Consider the following 15,055-nt stretch of genomic DNA (forward strand, 5'->3'; position numbering starts at 1 on the left):
TCAGATATAGCCCCTGAATGAGGTAACGGTGTGGCGGGCGATTCAGAGGCTGCCTGTCAACGAGACAGTGTGTTTCCTGTGGCTGCATAATTTATGAGGCAGGAAGTGGTGGTATAATGCAAAAACCCGCCATTGTGGCTGGCGGGTCAAACGCACTTGGTGGAATTCTGGGACGATTCCTCCCAAAGAGGGGAATTTTCCAGGCGGCTGGAGAATTGCTGCAGTTGCTCCTCTCCTCAAACACCAAACTTATCTTTCTCATTCAGATTCTGACTGACCTGCTGTGGACTAATTCTGATCACAAGTCTTTCCAAGGTATTTTTAAGGACTTGCTGCCTCTACGGTGATAGTACTCTGTCGACTGAGGCATCTATTAGAGAAGTAACTAGGAAAGTAAATGCTCGAGTTAATCTTTCATTTGGAGGAAGTGACTTTGTTCGACAAGCATTCGGCACCTGTCGGTGTGAGGGAGTGACCAACAGCTTGTCTCACAGCCAGTGATGGGGTTTCCAGGCAGCATCAGATCACAAGTTGGCCTATTCAGAAATGGCGGAGGCTTACAATCTGAGGCTTTTGACAAGTTATCCATGGCTGGTGAAGACAGAACTCCTTTGGATTTCTCTTTATTTGAATCCCTCTAGGGCCTTTCCCCTCCCCACATCCCTCCCTATCTCTGTAACCTCCTCCGGCCCCCAGACCCCCCATATCTCTGTAACCTCCTCCAGCCTCATACCCCTCCCTATCTCTGTCACCTCCTCCAGGCCCTACACCCCTCCCTATCTCTGTAACCTCCTCCAGCCCCTACACCCCTCCCTATCTCTGTAACCTCCTCCAGCCCCTACACCCCTCCCTATCTATGTAACCTCCTCCAGCCCCCACACCTCTCCCTATCTCTGTAACCTCCTCCAGCCCCTACACCCCTCCCTATCTCTGTAACCTCTTCCAGCCCCTACATCCCTCCCTATCTCTGTAACCTCCTCCAGCCCCTACACCCCTCCCTATCTCTGTAATCTCCTCCAGCCCCTACACCCCTCCCTATCTATGTAGACTCCTCCAGTCCCCACACCCCCCCCCCATATCTGTAACCTCCTCCAGCCCCACACCCCTCCCTATCTCTGTAACGTCTTCCAGCCCCTACACCCCTCCCTATCTCTGTAACCTCCTCCAGCCCCCACACCCCTCCCTATCTCTGTAACCTTCTCCAGCCCCACACCCCTCCCTATCTCTGTAACCTCCTCCAGCCCCACACCCCTCCCTATCTCTGTAACCTCCTCCAGCCCCTACACCCCTCCCTACCTCTGTAATCTTCTCCAACCCCACGCCCTCTGAGATATCTGTGCTCCTCCAATTCTGCCCTCTGGAGCATCTCAAATTCTAATCGCTCCACCATTGGTGACCTTGCCTTCAGATACCTAGGCCCTAATCTCTGGAATTGCCTCCCTAAAGCTCTCCACTTTCCTATCTCTTGCTCCTCCTTTAAGATGCTTCTTAAGCCAAACTTTTGGTTAGCTGTCCCAATATCTCCTTATGAAGTTCAATGTCAAATTTGGGTTCACAGTGCTCCTGTGAAGCAGCATGATACATTTTACTACATTAAAGGTGCTATATAAACGCACATTGTTGTCTAACTGTGCCAGCAACGTTATGATTGGAACTGGTCTCACTGATAGTTTCATGATCCAAATTACATGGACAATTTCTATAACAAGACTGTGTGTGTGTGTGTGTGTGTGTGTGTGTGTGTGTGTGTGTGTGTGTGTGTGTGTGTGTAAATACGATCCAGGAAGATGGAATTTTTTTTTACTTTTTCTCCCTGCCTCTCTTGATTTCTCTTTCTCTTAATCCGCCCTTTCTTTCCCTCTCTTCATTTCTCTTTCTGTATCTGATTTGAGTCTAATTCACCAGCCTTCATTGGGGACTGCTCCTCTGTATAGACCTCGGTTAGCCGCACTTAGAGTTACTATGTACAGTTCTGACACGGGATTGTCTGGTCCCGCCAATGGCAGGCATCATCACAGGCGAGACAGCCAAGTCATTTTGGCCACTCTCCAAATTTTCCCGTCTCACCTGTAAGTTTGCCAGCTGTTGGACAGACCCGACAATCCCACCCCCTGGTCTCTAAATGATGGAAAGGGTATAGAGGTGCTGGAGAAGGTGCAAAAAAAAAATTCACAAGGAATGCACCAGAACGGAGAGGATTTCACCATCAGGGAAGGCTGAAGGGATTGAGGCTTCTTGCAATACCAAAGGCTGAGGAATGCCCTGATCAAGATCTTTAAAATCATGAAGGGGTTTGATAGGGTAGATGTCGAGAAAATATTTTGATTTGTGGGCAGACCAAAGCTAGTGGCCATAAGTATAAGATTATCACTAATAAATCCAACAGGGAATTCAGGAGAAACTTCTTCACCCAGAGAGTGGTGAGAATGTGGGTCTCACGACCACATGGAGTAGTTGGTGTGAATAGTGTAGATACATTTAAGGGGGGAGCTGGCAAACTCATGAGGGAGAAATGAATAGAAGGATATGCTGATAGGGTGGGATGAAGAGGCTGGCTCATGTGTGTACCGTTTACAAGATGCACTGCAGAAACTCACCAAGGCTCCTAAGGCAGCACCTTCCAAACCCACAATCACTACCATTTAGAAGGACAAGGGCAGCAGATAGATGGGAACACCACTGCCTGGAAGTTCCCCTCCAAGTCACTCACCATCCTGACTTGGAAATACATCGCCGTTCCTTCAATGTCGCTCGGTCAAAATCCTCGAGTTCCCTAACAGCACCGTGGGTGTACCTACCCCACATGGACTGCAGCAGTTCAAGAAGGCTGGGCAACAAATGCTGGCCTAGCCTTGAGAGTGAAAAATCTCCCATTCATGAAATCCATTCAAAGATTTTAAATCTCCTCAAGCGGTTAATCTCTTATAAAAACAAACAGGCCCCATATCAAAGACAGCTAATTCTTTCATAGTTCCTTAAGCTGTTAGTGGAATTGTGAACTCAGAATCCCTGCTGAGGTAATTGTAACCTTTGAAACTCAGCAAAATGTTCATAGCAACATAGTACTAGCCAATGGGGAAATTAAGAACAAGATTTATGAAACTGCATGACCAGGTGCTAATTTTTTCTAAGCTACACCAGATGGCCTGCCAATTATAGCATTCCAGCAGAGGTTTTTTTTTAACTCTCACTGACAGCTGCAGCCTCTTTTAATGTTTAAAGGGTGAGGCATTTAGAAGACTTCAGATCATGACACATGAATAGATCTTATCTACCTTTCAAGAGCCTTTATATCTGCGCCACAATTTATGAATCCAAACTGTGGGTTAGGACCAAAAATGGAGTCTGTTTGAAATCAGCACTAATTTTAAATGACCCTGCTGAGTTCAGGTTTCCCTCCTGTTTGATTCACGGCCCATTCCCTTCCCCCGCTGGCAAAAATTGAATCTTTCAGAAATAGGTGTGGGACTTTCACATCCAGGACCCACCTGCCACTTTTACAGGTCTTTGGAGTTTTTCCAACTCTGTGAAAATCCAGCCCTATGCCTCTATTTATACAATTTATACAGTTCTGCGTGCCTTTTTAACCACTTTCTCAATCTCCTTAGATGGCTTGTGCAAATATACCTCCAGGTCTCTTTGTTCCTGCACCCCTTTTAGTATTGTGACCTTGAACTTCCATCTTTTTGAGCAACTAGTTCCCTAAGTGAGTCTGCCTGTGCTAGGTTCCTGGGAAAGGTGAAGTCTTACATCCATTATGAAGCGAATTATAACCCCAGCCCATTTGGGTCGGAGAAAGTGAACTATGTCCCCCACAAGGAAAATGACTATCGAGAGATAGTACCTTCTTCCAGATAACCTGTTAAACAATTTATTGTCCAGGTTATAATTACCCAGATATTATAAGAGTTCGGGGGTCTCTCTTCAAAAAATTGTATTCTCCCACTTTCAGAAAATACATACGAATACAAATTAGGAGCAGGAGTAGGCCATTCAGCCCCTCAGGTCTGCTCCGCCATTCAATAAGATCATGGCTGATCTGATTTTAACCTCCTATTCCTGCCTACCCCCGATAACTTTTCAGACCCTTGCTTACCGAGAATCGACCTACCTCTGCCTTAAAGATATTCAAGGACTCTGCCTCAACTGCCTTTTGAAGAAGAGAATTCCAAAGTCTCACAACCCTCTGAGAGAAAAAAAAATGTCCTCATCTCTGTCCTAAATGGGCGACACCTTATTTTGAAACAGTGCTCCGAGTTCTAGATTCTCCCACAAGAGGAAACACCCTCTCCACATCCACCCTGTCAAGACCCCTCAGGATCTTACATGTTTCAATCAAGTCGCCTCTTACTCTTCTAAACTCCAGTGGATACAAACCCAGCCTGTTCAACCTTTCCTCATAAGGCAACCCAACCATTCCAGATATTAGTCTAGTAAACCTTTAAACTGCTTCTAATGCATTTACATATTTCCTTAAATAAGGAAACCAATATTGTACACAGTACCCCAGATGTCATCTCACCAGTGCCCTGTACAACTGAAGCATAACCTCCCTATCCTTGTATACAATTCCCCTTGCAATAAACGATTACATTCTATTGGATTTCCTAATTACCTGCTGTACCTGCATACTAACCTTTTGCAATTCATGCACTAGGACACCCAGATCCCCCTGCATCTCAGAGCTCTGCAATCTCTCACCATTTAGATAATAAGCTTCTTTTTTATTCTTCCTGCCAAAGTAGACAATTTCACATTTTCTTACATTATACTCCATTTGCCAGATCTTTGGCCACTCACCTAACCTATTTATATCCCTTTGTAGCCTCTTCATAACTTACTTTCCCACCTATCTTTGTGTCACCAGCAAATTTAGCAACCATACCTTCACTCCCTTCATCCAAGTCGTTTATATAAATTGTAAAAAGTTAAGGCCCCAGCGCTGATCCTTGTGGCACTCTACTCAGTCACATCTTGCCAGCCAGAAAAAGACCCATTTATGTCAATTCTCTGCCTCCTGTTGGCTAGGCAATCTTCTATCCATCCCAATATGTTACCTCCTACACCATGAGCTTTTATTTTCTGCAATAACCTTTGATGTGGCACTTTATCGAATGCCTTCTGAAAATCTAAGTACAGCACATCCGCCGGTTCCCCTTGATCCACAGCACCTGTTACGTCTTCAGAGAGCTCCAATCAATTGGTTAAACCATTGCACAAAACCATGTTGACTCAGCCTGATTACCTTGAATTTATCTAAGTGCCCTGTTATAATGTCATTAATAATCGTTTCTGACATCTTCCCGTTGACAGATGCTAAGCTAACTGGCCTATAGTTTCCTGCTTTCTGTCTCCCTATTTGATTAAAGGAGTTACATTAGCTATTATCTAATGGAACCTTCCCCAAATCTAGTCAATTTTGGAAAATTAAAACGACGCATCAGCTACCTCACTATCCACTTCTTTTAAGACCCTGGGATGAAGTCTATCAGGACGCCCAGTTGCAATAATTTGCTAAGTACCATTCCCCTGATGATTGTAATTTTCCTGAGTTCCTCTCTCCCTTCCATTTCCTGATTTACAGCTATTACTGGGAAGTTTCCTGTGACCTCCATAGTGAGGGCCTGTTCAATTCATCTGCCATCTCCTTATTTCCATTATTACTTCCCCAGACTCACTTTCCACATAACGATACTCACTTTGTTAACTCTTTTCTTTTTAAAATATCAATAGAAACTCTAACTGTCTGTCTTTATATTTCTAGCTAGCTTGCTCTGGTACTCCAATTTTTCCCTCCTTATTAATCTTTTAGTCATTCTTTGCTGTTTTTTATATTCTGTCCAATGCCTCCCATCTTTGCACATTGATATGCTTCTTCTTTAAGTCTTATAATTTAGTTAAGCATGGATGGTAGATCCTCCCCTTGGAATTTTTCGTTCATTTTGGAATGTATCTGTCCTGTGTATACTGAAGTATCTCCTTAAACATTTGCTTCTGGATCTCTATTGACCTATCCCTTAACCAAAGTTGCCAGCTCACTTTCGCTGGCTCTGCTTTTCATGCCCTCGTAATTGTTCTTTATTTAAGCTTGAATTGTGTTAAACCCAGTCTTCTCTCCCTCAGACTGAGTGTTAAATTCAATCATATTCTGATGGCTGATACCTAGGGGTGTCTTCACTATGAGGTCATTAATCAATCCTGTCTCATTGTGCAAAACTAGATCTGTTGTAGCCTGATCCCGGGTTGGCCCCAGAATGTGCTGACCTAAAAAATTATCCCAAAAACCTTCCATGAATTTGTCACCTACGCTAACTTTGCCCAGCTAGTTGCTCCAATTGATATATAGAGTACAAGAGAGGTGGGTTCTTGGGCTGCATACGGAAGACTACAAGAGATGTTATACTTTACTAAATTATTTACATGTTTATTAAAGAATCGTTTAACATGCAATACACTTTAAAATGGATAAGTACATCACAACGTTAATGACTATCGAAAGATGAAAAATGTAGCCTTGGGTCTAATATAGGATCCAGTGAGGAAGATTTTAAAAGACACTGCTACAGCTAAAATCAGTTATGGATATCCATCAAATATTCAAAGCCATGTCTTACCTTAAGTCCCCGAGTGGTTCAATTGTTGGGCAGTGTTATGATGGATCAGTTGGTAAAGCTGAGTTATTTTTAAAAAATCCCGGAGGGAAAGTTTAAACAACTGTCATAACCTATAATTTTAAGTGTTATGTTTAAGATGCAACTCTAAATTCAGGAATCAGACCACCAGTTCTCGAGAGGTTTTATATTAAGCTAAATTAAACATTTTATTAATTTATACAAGTCAAGTATATACACATGGCTACAAATTACTACGATCGGAACTTTTAACAAATTCCTGCAACAGCAACCCACAGACTTAACCAGACACCAGGCAAAGCTTTTTCACCTTACAAATTCAACATTAGGTTCTTTTCACTTTGGTTCCTGTGGAGACAGTTTCAGGCTTACAGCTGCTTTGATCTTACATTGCTTCTGCTCTACATACACAAAATGGTTGTCTTGTTAAACCTAGCACAGCCCATTGAATGTAAATTCTCATTGTATCACCAACCTCTGCTAACAATGAAACCCCTTTCATAGTACCAATTTTATTATCAATATAAACATATTGCTTGGTCTCTGCTCGCTAGGTGCCAGATTTCACCCCACTTTTTGAATGCTCTATTCAAAAAATACAAATGCACTCTACCTCTCTTATACCTCGAAACTAGTACACCTCAAAGCACCCAGACTAGCTGGCTTTAATCCAATTAAGACACATCCACAGACTAAACCTCTATTAAAAGAAAAATATTTACCAATAATATTATATACATCAATAACTTCATGACAGGCAGTTGGACACAAACAGCTGTTTGCTTTGAGCTATCCAACCCCTTGACAACCAGAGAAATATTCAGCAATATCTCTGATATTCTGCAAGGAACCTTATACAATTATACCCATCTACAACCAGGTGGCATAATCTTTAGCAGCTATGGGTGCCACCTCCTTCAATAAAACTCCTCCTTTTGATTCACCCTTAAAGTTCACTATAACTTAATTGTTAAAAATGGTTTTATTATATCAATGCTGTGAGCCGATATCTGGTCAACATGTACTTATAATGCGTTCCAATATCATTCCTGATTACTTTTAATTGCTTCGTTATATGAATAAAGTGATTTTAAACTTTTAGTAGAAAAATAGAGAAATTTTAAAAGTTGCTTTTGTACCAGCTTGGATAGAGCTGCCTCCCTACAGTATTTATTTTTGCACCGGGTGTCTGATCATGTCCAATTCTGATTCACTGAGCTAAGTTTTGGGGATGTCTGCTTAATAGATAATGGCAGCAGCTACTAGGCTGTACCATCATTAATCTTCCAGACAATTCCTTTGCTGGTGAACAAGGCAATTAAGCTTATCTCTATTCTCAAAAGAAGGAAAGAGGACCAGTGAGACCTGGGGCAAAATTTTTACCTCAGCAGATGAGCAAGCGCCCGACCTGCTCGAGCGTAAAATGCCGCACATTGACGTGGGGAGAGTGCCCTGGCGTCAGCGCACAGTTTGCACGGTATTTTGGTCAGCCACCGCACTCGGGAATCGGATAGCGTGCCCGCCTGTTAAGGCCATTAAAGTCGCAATTGACTTACATTTTTCTCTGCCCGTCCAACCCTGCGGCTTGGTGGGGTCAGACGAAAAGGCCAAGCGGGGCCTTTGCTTGTTTCAGGAAACCTCGTCCGCGGGCGGGGATGAGGTTTCCGAGAGCAAGTAAAAATAAAATAGAGATTTTAAAATTGAATTAGTAAAACGTCCCTTGCTCACGCGACAGAGTCACATGGGGGGGTTGGGTGAGGGCGGGGTGGAGAGACGTGTTTTATTACCTTTTTCTAATCTCTAATTTTTTTTTAAACTCTTCATCTGCCTGAGGCAGCTCCGTGCCTCGGAGGGAGATTCTGAAGCGAGCACTCGCGCACGCGCGCAAACTTTGTGCGTGCCCTGCTCGGCCTCCTCCCCCCCCCCTCCCCCCCCCCCCACCCCCCCCCCCCCACCCCCCCCGCCCCTCTCCCCCTCCTCCCGCCCCTCCCCAGCCCACGCTGGGCCTTAAATGGTCCGCCAGTGTGAAATCGCCATCCAGCCTCGGTTGTGGGCAGCCGGTCAGCTTCCCAACCACCCCCACTCGCCTAGGCCCGCCCGACAAGGGCTAAATCCTGCCCCCTGGTGGATGGCATGGATGAGGTCACGTCTGTTTCTAGTTTGAAGACGAGCTGCGAGGCTAACACTGACCATTTGTACGTCTGAAGGCTTCTGGGTAAAAAATGACTATTCATGAAGCTGTGTCCGTTTTCTCAATTCTGAGGCGTAACGTCCTAAATATGTATGAATCCTCCCTATTTATTCGTTTACTTCCTTCACAATTATTTCTCGTGGATTCGCTGCCTTCAGTTTACCAGACGAGTGCCTTAATGTTACATCCTGTCAAGTTAAGATGCATTAGACTGCAGCTGGGGATGGACAGCGGGGAATGGGGAGAGGCAGATTTGTTGCTGATTGTGTGAAGTTTGAGTTGCCACTTTTCGCTGATGTCTAAAATGTTTTGCAGACACTTTAGTCAAAAACATGCTTCCAATCTGTCAGTATTCGGTGCTCCCTTGGCCCCTGGATTTGAATGCAGTGTCACAAATTAACGTTGACCTGGCCTGTTGGCCTTGCTAAGATTTACAGAATACAGCTTCATTCACTAACCTCTTCCTTTCCCTCTTGCATTTCACTCAGTCATACACGAGCGTTCCATTTCATCTCTGGGCAAAAGCCTTGCCCAAATCACTACAACCCTAGGCTTCGGCCTGCCTTCCTCTGACTGATCCTCTGTGTGTTTCCAGAATGTTCTGTTTTGAGTGTGGGCTGACCTATCTTTCATGCCTTGCTTAGGGCTCGCTAAACCGATCGGACTGATGGAAGGACCTGGAGGACTAGGTCAAGGAGGAATCGCTGCCACTCTGAGAGACGACAGTCATGAGTTTGACGCCAAGTATGAAGACTATGGCTACAATGCCCAGCTCAGTGACAGGATATCACTCGACAGGTCGATACCCGACTACAGACCACAAAAGTAATGAACTTAATTAATTGCTTTGGGCATTTGTGTGGGCAGGAGAAAGGGATGTTCCTTTAAAAAACTATTGGGCATGCCACAGACATTTACAGGAAGCTACTCAGTCCTTATCCACTGTTTGACAGTGTAAGATTGCAATACTCAGGCTGGTAAACATGCTCATTATCCTAGTTGCTGTCATGGCTCAGTGAGTAGAACCTATGCCCCCTGCTAGTTCCTCTCCAAGCCACCTACCATCCTGACTTGGAACCATATCACTGTCCCTTCACTGTCGCTGGGTCAAAAAACTGGAACTCCCTTCCTAACAGCACTGTGGGTGTACCTACACCACGTACCCAGCACAAAGGAAGATGGTTGTGGCTGTTGGATATCAGGCATCTCAGCTCCAGGACATCACTGCAGGAGTTCCTCAGGGTAGTGTCCTCGGCCCAACCATCTTCAGCTGCTTCATCAATAACCTTCCTTCCATCATAAGGTCAGAAGTGGGGATGTTCACTGATGATTGCACAATGTTCAGCACCATTCACGACTCCTCAGATACTGAAGCAGTCCATGTCCAAATGCAAAAAGTCCTGGACAATATCCAGGCTTGGGCTGACAAGTGGCAAGGAAGATTCATGCCACACAAGTGCCAGGCAATGACCATCTCCAACAAGAGAGAATCTAACCATTGCCCCTTGACACTCAGTGGCATTACCATCACTGAACCCCCTGCTATCAACATCCTGAGGGTTACCATTGACCAGAAACTGAACTGGATAGCCATATAAATACTTTGGCTACAAGAGCAGATCAGAGGCTAGGAATCCTGTGATGAGTAACTTACCTCCTGACTCCCCAAAGCCTGTCCACCATCTACAAGGCACAAGTCAGGAGTGTGATGGAATATTCCCCACTTGCCTGGATGAGTGCAGTTCCCAAAACACCCAAGAAGCTTGACACCCTCTAGGACAAAGCAGCCCACTTGGTTGGTACCATGTCCACAAACATTCACTCCCTCCACCACCGACATACAGTAGCAGCAGTGTGTACCATCTACAAGATGCACTGCAGGAATTCACCAAGGCTCCTTAGACAGCACCTTCCAAACTCACGACCACTACGATCTAGAAGGACAAAGGCAGCAGACACATGGGAACACCACCACCTGAAAGTTCCCCTCCAAGTCACTCACCGTCCTGACTTGGAAATATATTGTTGGTCCTTCACTGTCATGTTAAAATTCTGGAACTCCCTCCCTAACAGCACTGTGGGTATACCTACACCACATGGACTGCAGCGATTCAAGAAGGCAGCTCACCACCACCTTCTCAAGGGCAACTAGGGATGGGCAATAATTGCTGGCCCAGACAGCGAAGCCCACATCCCATGAGTGAATAAAATTTTTTTTTTTTTAAAACAGGGACTTCAAGAAGGAGGCTCATCACCACCTTCTCAAGGGCAATCAGGAATTGGCAAAAAATTCTGGCCAAGTTCGTGATGCTCACATCTCGTGAATGAGTATAAAAGGAAATTATGGAACCTTGCTGTGTGCAAATTGGCTGTCATATTTCGCCAACATAACAGTGAAAACACCTCAACAATATTCCATTGGTTGTAAAGCACTTTGGGATGAACTGAGGTTGTGAAAGGCGCTATCAAAATGTAAGTTACTGCTGGCTATTTGCAGAGTATAAGTGCAGTTGTTTTAGACATTCTCTGGCAGATGCTTCAAACACCTTAAGCCAGCATGTTTGAAGGTTTCCAGGGCAGCTCTACATCTGAGGATGCCAAAAAAACTTAATTCACAGTTGACCTTTCACAGCTGTCAGCTTGTGCTGATCTTCAATTTCTGTAGTGTTGCTGGGGAAGGGAGGACAATGTCTGAAATGTTGCTTCTAATCTCCATCAGGCTTTTAGTTTCAGTTAACATTCACTGCCTTCCTACGATGCAGCAGCTCCATTCACAGTGTGAGAGAATGGAACTAGAATGCTAGCTTGTCGAGGTGCTGTTTACACCTACATTTTTAAAATAACTTGACCCAAAAACACAAACCATAACCATTGAATTCTCACTGCGATCCCAAGGAATCATGTTTGGTGGGGAGTTTTTGAGCATCGTTCAAAGGGAAGAACTTACATTAATACCTTTATATTGTGCATTTCACAACCCCAGCTTCACAGTCAATTAAGTTATTTTGAAGTCACTCTTGCAGTGTAGGGAATGTAGCAGTCAATTTACACATAGGAAGATCCCCCATTGCTACTGTCATGATGGGAATATCTTCTAATGGAATGTCCAGTTTAGCTATCCATTCAATAGGCTCCTGAGATACTGAGTTGTGTTTAGATTTTTGAGCTGTGAGTTTCATTGTAAAAATGTTGGAGGTGTTGCAGAAATGGGCATGGTTCAGTAAATGTTCTGTTTGCAATAGCAAGACGTTGAATATCCTCCTGTAGGTCTACAGATAATATAAGCCTTTTGCTAAGGCTTTATGATTGCATTCCCTTAGTGAACAATGGGTATAATAGCCCTTTGAAGGCATCACCCAGTTAATTTGGATGCAGAAAGGGAAAATCTGAGAGTACCGTATCTGTCAGCCACACCACTGATTTGCTTTTATTCAGTGTGAAACCAGATAATTCTAATAAAAAAAGCACAGGAAAATAGGGATTCTAGGCTGTGTTGTACCCAATGCAATCTGTTTTGCTGTATTCATGACTGTCTTTGTTATTACTTGGCAATGAATTGAGTGACCAAATGTGATGAGAGGGGATAGCCCAGAAAGTTGATTTTTCTTTTATTCATTCACAGGATGTGGGTGTCGCTGACTAGGTCAGCATTTATTGCCCATGCCGAATTGTTTTTTAATTTATTCCTGGGATGTGGGCTTCGCTGGCTGGGCCAGCCCTAGTTTCCCTTGAGCAGGTGGTGGTGAGCTGCCTTCTTAAACCGCTGCAGTCCATGTGGTGTAGGTACACCCACAGTGCTGTTAGGGAGGGAGTTCCAGGATTCTGACCCAGCGACAGTGAAGGAACAGTGATATATTTCCAAGTCAGGACGGTGAGTGACTTGAAGGGGAACTTCCAGGGGGTGGTGTTCCCATCTATCTGCTGCCCTTGTCCTTCTTGGTGCTAGTGGTCATGAGTTTGGAAGGTGCTGTCTCAGGAGCCTTGGTGAATTCCTGCAGTGCATCTTGTAGACACTGCTGCTACTGTGCGTCGCTGGTGGAGGGAGTGAATGTTTGTGGATGTGGTGCCAATCAAGCGGGGCTGCTTTGTCCTGGATGATATCAAGCTTCTTGAGTATTGCTGGAGCTGCACTCATCCAGGCAAGTGAGAAGTATTCCATCACACTCCTGACTTGTGCCTTGTAGATGGTGGACAGGCTTTGGGGAGTCAGGAGGTGAGTTACTCGTCACACGATTCCTAGCCTCTGACCTGCTCTTGTAGCCGCAGTATTTATATGGCTAGTCCAGTTCAGTTTCTAGCCAATTGTGCCCAGGATGTTGATAGTGGGGGATTCAGTGATGGTAATGCCATTAAATGTCAAGGGGCGATGGTTGGATTCTCTCTTGTTGGAGATGGTCATTGCCTGACACTTGTGTGGCACGAATGTTACTTGCCTAATTCCCCATGAGAAGGTGAATGGTGAGCTGCCTTCTTGAACCGCTGCAGTCCATGTGGTGTAGGTACACCCACAGTGCTGTTAGGGAGGGAATTCCAGGATTTTGACCCAGTGACAGTGAAGGAACGGCGATATACGTTCAACTGTGTTTGCTGAAGCCAGAACTGCGGAGGGTACATTGACCGCAAATGTAGCGTCACTGCTATTGACGCCACTGACAGCAACCTCCCAGGGAGCTGCCTGTATTAAAAACGGCACATATCGAACAAAGGCAGTAAAGACAACACTGTTCCTGCCCTCTCCCATTCCTGCCCCCTCTGCCATTCCCTCTTGCTCACTTTGCTGCTTCCCTGTCCCCACTCCCTACCTCTTCCTTCACTGCTCCCTCCCACCTCAGGTGTCCTCCCCCCCACCCCCAAACCCTGCACAGTCTGCCTCCCTTCATCCCTGCCTTCGCCACTCCCTCCCACTCGAGGGTTGGGGTTGGGCTGACAGTGGGAGGGAGATGGAGGCGGGAAGCGGGAGGGAGTGGCAGGGATCCAAGAGTGGGAGGTTTTGGGAAGTGGATGGCGGAAGTGGGCGCAGAATAGTGATGTCAGCGGCTGAAGGAACCACGCATGCACCAGCGGACAGAGCGGGAGCCGATTTCCTTCTCCCGTTCAGTGGCAGCAGGCGTTACAATGATATATTCCAAGTCAGGATGGTGAGGGACTTGAAGGGGAACTTCCAGGTGGTGTTGTTCTGTTCCCATCTATCTGGTGCCCTTGTCCTTCTAGATGACAGTGGTGGAGGGTTTGGAAGGTGCTGTCAAAGAGGCTTCAGGATAACACAGGAGGACAGAACCACAACAAATTGGTTACATAAATCTTTCTCCGTCTTGTCACCATCACTCTCTCCTTTTGTCTCTCAACACTTTCACTTTTAATGAGATCTCTTGTTGACTTTTTCTTCTGGACCTCCTGCTCTTTATATCTCCCGGAAAGATTGACCTTTTCTTGAAAATAAAATGAGCCCAGTATTGTCCAATCCGTCAGTCCCATGGGGTCGCTTGAGAATGCAGATGTGTCCAGATGTACTGCTGGTCAACAAACAAATAAAAGGGTAATAGACATTCTTGGGCCTGTGAGTTCGGTCGTCAGAATTACATGGCGTATGTGTGTGAACTCTTAACCAGTTGGTGCATCTCCTTAGATGCTGAGGTAGTCCAGCTGCCTATAATAAAAGCAAAATACTGCGGATGCTGGAAATCTGAAACAAAAACGGAAAATGCTGGAAAAACTCAACCAAGCCGAGCAGCAACTGCGGAGAGAGAAACAGAGTTAAAGTTTCAAGTCCAAACTACCTTCTGAAGAAGGGTCTTAACGGACTCGAAGCATTAACCGTTTCTCTCTCTCCACAGATGTTGCTAGACCTGCTGAGTTTTTGCAGCATTTTCTGTTGAAATCCCGCTGCCTGCCTGGTGTGGGGGAGGGTTGGTGTGGGGGTGGTGGGGGGGCGGTGCGTGGTCAGGTTGCCAACCCTCCAGGGTTATCCTGGAGTCTCCGGGAATTGAAGGTTAATCCCTAGGACAGCAAAACCCAGGAGGAAAATGATAGAGGGGGCATTAAAAAAAATGAATTTTGAAAAAGGTTTTGTGATCACTTCAATTTATTGTTCTAAAAATATCAGAGAAGGATGAATAAAAGGTAATTTTACTGACAGTCAATCATCCAATCAGCCTCGTGGGGTCGGTTTGCTTTCTGATTGGCCAATAAAAGCCAAGGATGGATGTGTTGGGTCACCAATGTGGGAGTGCGG

General features: G+C 45.2%; 1 protein-coding gene across 1 annotated transcript in view; it reads left to right on the top strand.

The window, feature by feature from the left end:
- The window catches only part of galnt9 (polypeptide N-acetylgalactosaminyltransferase 9), a 367,007-nt gene that overhangs the window by 45,511 nt on the left and 306,441 nt on the right, over positions 1-15,055 (top strand). Inside the window, exon 2 of the mRNA XM_041202235.1 lies at positions 9,468-9,648. Coding sequence (XP_041058169.1) covers positions 9,468-9,648 — 181 coding nt within the window. The remainder of the gene's footprint in view (positions 1-9,467; positions 9,649-15,055) is intronic.

Source organism: Carcharodon carcharias, chromosome 13 (assembly GCF_017639515.1).
Source record: "Carcharodon carcharias isolate sCarCar2 chromosome 13, sCarCar2.pri, whole genome shotgun sequence".
In the NCBI taxonomy this organism is placed as follows: Eukaryota; Metazoa; Chordata; class Chondrichthyes; order Lamniformes; family Lamnidae; genus Carcharodon; species Carcharodon carcharias.